Source organism: Frankliniella occidentalis, unplaced genomic scaffold (genome assembly GCF_000697945.3).
Source record: "Frankliniella occidentalis isolate FOCC.00 unplaced genomic scaffold, Focc_3.1 Scaffold124, whole genome shotgun sequence".
In the NCBI taxonomy this organism is placed as follows: domain Eukaryota; kingdom Metazoa; phylum Arthropoda; class Insecta; order Thysanoptera; family Thripidae; genus Frankliniella; species Frankliniella occidentalis.
The window spans coordinates 615,429-623,673 of NW_026267251.1; the positions used below are offsets into that span (position 1 = coordinate 615,429).

General features: G+C 66.1%; 1 protein-coding gene across 1 annotated transcript in view; it reads left to right on the plus strand.

Annotated features, from left to right (window-relative positions):
• LOC113203375 (mothers against decapentaplegic homolog 6-like) overlaps nt 1-8,245 on the plus strand; it is a 25,477-nt gene that overhangs the window by 8,753 nt on the left and 8,479 nt on the right. The window contains exon 2 of the mRNA XM_052270454.1: nt 5,009-5,260. Coding sequence (XP_052126414.1) covers nt 5,009-5,260 — 252 coding nt within the window. The remainder of the gene's footprint in view (nt 1-5,008; nt 5,261-8,245) is intronic.

The window sequence follows — 8,245 nt, forward strand, 5'->3', positions numbered from 1 at the left end:
GGACACTGTCTGAGCGCGCGCGCTCCGCACACAGAGCTGGAGCGAGCTTCACGTTTTTATGGCCGCTTCCTCTCCACCAGTACTTACTCCAGTGCTGGCCTCATGCGCCTCATGGCGCGGTCCTCCTGAGACAGGCGCGGCTCGGACCGTGCTCGGGACAGAGACGGCGACACTCGAGCTGCGAGCGCCTCTCTCTCTCTCTCGCTCTCGGTACTTCCTCGCTGTGCCCCGGTCCGCGGGCCGGCCACGCAGCGCTTTAACGTACTTTCGTTGTTGTTTCACGGTCGAGAAGTGGGTCTTCCGTTCCCCCTTGCCCCGCTCCGCCCGCCCCGCCCCCTCCGTGACGGGCCCGTGGTCGTCGTGGTGGCGAGCTGTCGCGCTGTGACGTGCCCGCCGTGCCCGGCGGGCCGCCCGGGCGCTGGCGCCAGTGGAGTGGCGATAAATGCAGATAGCGCCCATGGCGCCTGTGGCGGCGGGGCGCCGCGAGGGCGTTCCCGTGACGCTGCCACAAGTCTGGGGGCCCCTGCCCGCCCCCCTGCCCCTCCCCCACGCGGCCCTCGCCGGCCCCGTGGCCCCCGGCACGACCCCGACACAACCTCGTTCGTATACCACGTAACTACCACGGCGCCCGTCCTGGTGACCCCTACCCCCTCCCCTCCCCGGCCACCACCACCCGCCCGTAAAGTAGCCATCCCATTCAAAGCACTTGGGGGAGCTAATTTCCCAAAGGCGAGTGTCAAAGCAAACAGATTATGGGCGCCGCGCCCGGCGGCCCGGGGGACGGACGGGCGATGACTTCTTTGTCTCTCAATCTCTCTAGATGCTTTTTACGTCTCTCTTTCTCTCTCTCGCTTCCCCTTCGCCGGCTCGCGCGCTCCACGACATGGAGTCACCAGGGTCCGTCGTCGCCGAGACGGGGACCTTCTTACTCCAACCACCTCGACGTCTGGCCCCGGTGCTTGCTGATGACTCACGGGACTCTGGGCGGAGGGAGGTGCTTTTAGAGGAGGCATTAGGAGTGACGACTCCAGTCCCCCCGGCCGGGCCGGGTCGGGCCGCGGCACTCAGCCCGTCACTGAGTGGACTCGTCTTGTCGGAGAAGGGCGCCGCCGCCGCCGCCCTGGCCGGGCCAGCCGGGCACGCGCGCGGGGCGGGCAGCCTACCCGGCGCGGCGCCAGGGCCTCTGTCAGGAGCGGAGACCTATAACGGACAGGCCATTCAATGATCGCACATAGACTTCACCTGCCGATCTCGAGACACTGACAATAATGAAATGACACCTAAATGTTCCTCGACTTTCTTTGTTGCTGTCGCGAGCGGCAGTTTAGTTTTTCCGTGAGTTTGTCTTACGTCCGGCGAAGCAGCGGGTCCCGGCGGCCCAGCCCGGTCCTGCCGCTCCGTATGGTCCGGCCGGCTCCCACGGTGCCAACTGAATGAAACCGGAATCGTTGACATTGGACGGACGTTGCGTGTCGCCCGGCTATCGCTTATGTATTCTCGCTCTTTCTCTCGCACTCTTTTTATTACCCTCCGTCTTTTACTTTAACTCCGTTATTGCCCCGCCTATACTCGGCGTGATGTTCTGTTCTCCCCTGCATGAATGCAAGTACTTATTCCAAGCATCACACGTCTTGGTTTTGCTACATGTATTTCTTAAAGCTGGTCTTGGGACAACTTTATTCGGCCCTGTCCTACCCTTCCTTTTGCCTTTCGCTGCATCACCCGCCGCGCACTTCCAGTAGCGTTCTCTAACCCTGAGCCGCCGTTTGGTCGGCTGCCGTGCGGCACTCCCTCACTTGCGCCGCTGTTAAACCCACGCGGCGGCGCTGTGCTGTGGCGCTGTGCTGTTGGCCCGGTCCATTCAAATGGACTTTATATGTCAGGCCCCGCCGCCGCGGCGCGGTGGAGGAGACTCTCTGGGCCGGAGCGCGGCGGGGCGGGGCGGGGCGGGGCGGGGCGGGGCGGAGGCTCTGCTGACCCGCCCAACAGGTTCCAGATAAAAACTCTATTCCTCCTCTGGACTGGACTGGGTCTGGATACCCCCGTAATGGCCCTCAGCGCGCGTGTAAGTCGTCTGTGTCTGTGTGTGTGAGTCGTCTGTGTCTGTGTGTGTGCGCGCGCGCATGCATTACGGCACGCTGCTGGTAGTGTTGGTGTGGAGCTTTGCAACATTGTCCGACGGGCGTGCGATGATCGAGGTCCAAGTCTGGCGGCTAGAAGCTGCTGGAAGCTGCGCTGGAAAAAATTGCAATAAAAAGTATGGAATATGTAGTGGGAAAGCTGAGCGGGGCGCCGCCGCCGCTGGTGGTGGACTGCTGGAGGAGGGACTTGGAGCGTGAGTGACTGGAAGGGAGCGAAGCTGGACGGAGAGGAAGTGGTGCTAAAAGCCTCGGAAATGGGGTGTGTAAGAGAGATAGGGTATCGCGTCCCGGCGCCCGGCCAGGGCCCTACCCCTCCCGCCCCGCCAAACTCACGCGGGTATAAATCCATGCCCCGCCCCGCCCCGCCACCTTCAGCCGCGACCGTCCGCCACTATCAGCAGTAGCGCTCTCCGTCCGTCGCTGGCTTTGGCGAAGCCCGGCCGGCTAATGCATTCATCCGAATCACACGCCTTTTTTTATGGTTATTATTTTTTCTTTAGAAATGTATATGTGGCTATCCTCGGGCCGATAACGAGTCGGGGCGCGCCGGGCCGTATGAATGGAGGGCCGGCGGCCGCCGCCGCTGCACGGGTCGGCTCAGGTGCTTACCCCGACCACCCCCCTCCCCGCCCCTCCTCCTCTCTCGCCGGATGAAATGGTCCCCAAGGTGAAGTGTGACGCAAGGAGGAGCCTCTCCCCGGGCTAAAGCGCCCTGGCGCCTACCTCGCCGCGCAGAGCACGCGCGCCTCACCGCTGCTCCACACGCCCCGCCTGCAACCAGTGTAGCACAATGTTGTTTGAATCTGATGATGGTCTCTAGCTCCGCGAATACCTGCGATTTGTCAACCCCTCTCTTCACCTCCCTCGTGTCCGCCCCACTCATGTCATCTCCGCGAGAGGCGCCCCTGGAGGTCCTCCAAGTCGCGGACGTCGCAGCGAGAGCGAGTGAGACGGAGGATAGAGCATAGCGAGAAGATGAGAAACGTACGTCTGTTTGGCAGAAACGTGGCCTGGCTACAGAGCCTGGCCGCCGGCCTGCAAGCTCGAGTACACCCCGGGATCCTTGGCTCCCGAGGAAAACGAACACAAACATGACGGGCCCGGTGCACGTCCGTCAGGCCCAGGAGGAGGACTCTGGCCGCGGCGCCGCGCCTGCCCCGCCACCGTCACGTTGCCGTCTCAATCTCTCATGCCGCCGCCGCCGCGTTTCGCCGAAACCTTCGCTAAGTTTATCGCGCAGGGGGGGGAGGGGTCGGCCAGGACGACCGGCGATGTTATTGCCGGCGCCGGCCGCGGGCGCTCTCACCGCCTTCCTCAGAGAGGACGTCGCGGACGTGCGCAAATATGTTCTGGAGAAACTCTGAGCTGCGGCGCTGCGACGGCCAGGCGCCGCTCCTCGGCGCGGGGCGCGGCAGGGCGGGGCGGGCATTAGGCATGAGATGCAAGGCATACACTCGGGCGTGCTGCTCGCTCCCAGCTGCGCCCGGGCCACCCGGCGGCCTGGCAGCTGCTGCTGACCGTGGCGCCACCAACCGCGGGTGAGGGCGACTGACAGCTGGGGGACGCGCTGCTGGTGTTGGCCGACGTATCGTCTGACGCGCGTGCAGCTTTCGACTCCAACGAGCGCGTCGTCGTGTGCAGCATCATAGTACTTGTGTATGGGGAACTTTGTGCTGAAATAGTACGGTGGGTGGCTGCGTCGTGTTCATGTTCGTGTCCCTGCAGCTGACCGCGCAGCACACGGGGCCTCTGCCCTGCCGCCGGCCGGCCGGACCGCCAACGACGCGCGTCCGCGCGCTCAATATCTGCGTCGCAAATGTGTCGCCGCGTGGCCGCCGTCCCGCTGCTGCCGCTGTGCGGGCCCCGCATAGCGCCCCTCCCCTCCCCGCCCCTCCCCGCCCCGGCCCGCACCTTTCTGATTCATCCCATCTCCCGGTGGGTTCCCGTCGGTTCCCGTCGCCGAGCTGGTTTCTTGGGAGCGGCCCGGGGCCTGGGCAGGCCGGCCTGGGCCTCTGCTTTTGATAAGGCAGGAGTGGTTGGTGGACCCCGCCCCGCCCGATCCCCGCCGCCTCAATGGACTGCTGCTGCTGCTGCGATGTGGCGACGACTTTGGTGACTTTTTATTTGTGTATCGGCCGAGTCAGCAAACAGCCAATGAATGGACCCGGGCCCATGGAGGTCGCGCGGCGTGGCGGCGCGCGGTCGGGTCTCTCCCCTTTAGCCCGCGTGCAGCATCCATCCCCTTTAAGAGGCCCTGGAGCTGCTCCGGTGGCGCCTCCGGGGCCGCGACCGGGTCGCTCCGGAAAGACGCGCCGCCGCCGTCTTAAAGGAGATCTGCCCATGTCCGCCCCGGGGGTTCTGGCCGCGCCAGGGGGCTGCCCGCCGCCCTCGTCAAACACGGGGGTGGGGGGTGAGTGTTTACCGTAGGGCCGAAAGGGAAGTCGGTGGCAGAAGGGAAGCCACAGGGCTTTTGCGGGCGGCGGCGTCTTTGTGGGCTTCTGCTTGCATGGAGCCGGCGTGTGCAGAGAGGGCATTTTGCCGGGGCTTTTGCAGTGCTTTGCAGGGGCGCTGAACTGGCCTGTCCCCATTGGCGCTTGGACCGGTGCCCACCAGGGTGGAGTGCAGAGCCCGCGGTGCCCGTGCCGCGGCCCGCGGCCCGTCGACTGGCTAGCGCGGGCAGCCCGTGTGGGGGCAGCCCTCGCAGGGGAGGGGCGCGGGGGGAAAAACAAGCCTCGCCCGGTGGATAAGAGTGATGGTCATGGACTTGGTGACGGCGGGGATAGCTCAATACAGACGACATACATGCCTGTCGCCTCTCTGCATCGCCTACAAAGTTGCAGGGCGGACGGTGTAAAAATCTCAACAAGTGCCCTCGCAAGTTTTCATCGCTCTTTTAGTTGCATTTGCTCACGCCTCTTCTCTTTCTTTTTTTCTCGCAGACTGTGCCCCGAGTGAGGGCGGCCAGGAGGTAGCGGTGGCGCCGCCGTCGCCGCCGTGCGAGGACCCCCTCCCCGTCGACGAACCCGACGAACCGTGCAAGGACGCGGCCTGGGGCCGCACCCCGCCGCGGTGGCAGGACTGGCAGAGCTGGCAGGGCTCGTTCTCCACCAACGGTGAAGGTAAGCAGAAACTTCCGAGAAATATTAAACACAAAACTGCTAGTAGATGCTGAACAAGTTCAAATTTTGTGAATAACATCAATAAGCTATCGCGAAAACTTTCCAGTTAAAATTTACGGACGAGTTTAAGTTTTTAAAATTACTCACCCAACCCACGAACGGCGCAGTAAACGGCCGGACCCGAAGCAGGCCAGTTGCGGCGTTGCGTCCCGGCCTGCGGTATGCCCGGCCATGGCCTGGGCTCGGCTCACTCCACCAGGACCTGGCCAGGACGGACACCCGATAGCCGGCCGACTTGGTCTCTCTCCAGGTGATCCCCTGTGACTCACGGTCCAGGCACGTGGGGCTTGTTGTTGTGCCCTCGGGGGGAGAGCGCGGCGTGGCGCGGCGTGGCGCGGCGTGGCGCACCGTGAGTGGAGGAGGGAGTGACCCAAAGGATCCGGGCGGGCCCAAGTGGTCAGCGTGTCTGTGTGTGTGTGTGCTTAGTGCGGGGCCCCGACATGGGCCGAGCGTGGCCAGGGCCGGGCGTACAGCTTGCCGTCGACAACACTGATAGTGACGGAGCGCCGCTGCAGCGCCCCGCCACGCCCCGCCCCGCCCCGCGCACCACACCACAGCGGAGCGCGGCTAGCGCAGCGCCCCTGACGAGCAAAGTGCGTTGATCTGGCTCGGGCCGTTCTTGTTCTGTTTGCGGAGGGGCCGCAGCAGCGCGGCCGCGTCTTTGGCCAGCGGCACCGAGGCGTTGACCTTCTGCAGCGCACAGCGGCCCGAGTCCGACGACACGGCGACGCGCGGTGCTACGCTCTGCCGGCGGCCGCTTCCGCCACGGCGTGTCTTGCCGTGCCGCGTGTCGAGTCGTCGTGTCCGCTTGTCTGGCCGACATGCGGGCGACATGCGGCGGCACGGCAAGGCACGGCACAGCGCGGGGCCCGCGGGGCCGGCCGGCAGCAGACGCCATCCGGCTGGCTGTTGCCCGCTCCGCGCTGCTCCGCTCTTGCCCAGGGCTGCCCGGCACGGCCCGCCCCGCCGTGGCGCCGCCCGGCCCGGCGCCCCTCGGGGCCATAGCGCCGCAGCCATAGCGCCACAGCGGCACAGCCCGGCGGCGCCGGCGCCACCCGCCCCGGCTCCCCCCCGCCTCGGCGCGGCGCGGCGCTCGACTCGGTCAGACCGCCAGCGTCGCGGTGGCGGCGTCGGCGTCGGCGTCTAAAGGCGGGCGCTAGGACTAAGCCGCAGTCACGGTGGTTGTGGCGCGTGTCGCGGGCCGGGCCGGGGCCGGGCACCACTAAGCGCTTGGAGTGGCGCCTAGCGCGGGAATAAACATGGCAGATGAGTGGTTGGGGTCGCGTCGCGCCGATGTGCGTCGTGGCGCGGCGTGGCGGCGCGGCTCCCGGGCGCCTCACTGTGAAGTGGCCAAGGCGGTGGGAGAGGAGGTGGGGTGGGGAGGAGGGAAGGACCTTCCCGTCGATTTTTATTTTATTTCGTCTTCCCTACCGCCGATATATGCTGTGTGGCACTCTTTGACCGTCGCCGTTTCATGATGTGATGCCTTCCCCTCACTCACTCGCTCACCCCCCGCGCGCCGCGCCACGCCACGCCACGCCCCGTCTAGGGTTCTGCCCCTCCCGGCGCCAGACCCCTCCCCCCTCCCCCGCCCCTTCACCGTCGCCACGTCGCGCCGCCGCGTCGCTCCTCCTTGCCCGCAGTCGTCGCAAAAAGAGTTCGGGACGGGACGGTTTGGGGGGAGGGGGAAAGGGGGGCAATAAGTACGGATCACATCGGCGTCCTCATACTGGCGCGCGTGCGGCACTCGGGCGGCCGCCCCGCCCCGCCCCGCTCACTCGCACTCGGCCGATTCTCGCCTTGTAAACACGTTCATAAAGACGCGCGCGGTCAGGCCGGCGCCGTCGCCGTCCTGCTGGCGGCGCGGCCTGTCTCAAACCCAAAAGCATGAGTCGCCGTGTTTAGCGGGTGATGTTCTATCACCCCGCCCCCTCCCTCCCCTCCTTTCTAACGACGGCCACGCCGCCCCCGCTTGGCGCCCGCCCCCGGGGGGCTGCCATACGCCCTCTCCACCACCGCCGGGTGGCGCCTGCCGAAGCGGCGGGGCGGGGCGGGGCGGGGCGGGGCAAGCCGTGCGTGGGGTACGTACACGTACGCCACCCGGCAGGCGGACTGGTCGCGACGCGGACTGTCGGCGGACACGGCTGGTTACAGATCTAAGTGAAATGGCCTCGCCTTGCCTCTCACGCCCGAGCCGGGGCACGCCGGGACGGGCCGGCGCCACACGGCCCCGCCCTCTCTCTCTCTCTCCTCCTCCTCCTCGTCGTCGTCCTCGTCTCCGTCTTCTCTGCGCGACGCGTGGCCGTGGCTGGCGCCGACGACGCCGCCGCCGTCGCCCCGGTTGAGTGCCGCGTGGCGCATAGCAGATATTTCACGGAGTAACATCCGTCGGCCCGGCCAAAGGGCGCGGCAGCGGCAGCGCGGCGAAACGAGGAGAGGAGGTGACTGGGATGGAGTGGACGGCAATCGCAATCGTAAACGCCGTCTAAACGCCTGTTGGGCTCACCGCCGTGACCGTCTCTGTGCCGACCTTATCGGTGCTGGTCATTAGTGCCATTCATTCCTCCCGCCCGTCCGGACCGCTCTTCTCCTCCATGAGAGGTCGGCGCGGACGTCAAGAGCACGTGCCATAGGACGGCGGGGACGACGACGACAAGGAGGAAAGAGCTTTTGCTCGTAAAGTGAAGAGACGCGCTACAAAGTAAAGTAACGTAATTTGTTGTCGGTTTGGCGTGGGCCTGCTGCAGTATAGAGCTCGCGAGAGCGAGACACCGCGAGCGCGCGCGCGCGGCCGTCGCCGCCACCGCCGCTGTAGCCGCGACAGCACTCGGCCCGCCGTGCCAATGTTCGTCTGTCACACCCTTTGCCCCCTCGCCCCCTCCCCGCGCGGCTGGTGGCGCCAACCCGACCCCCATTCGGTACCCC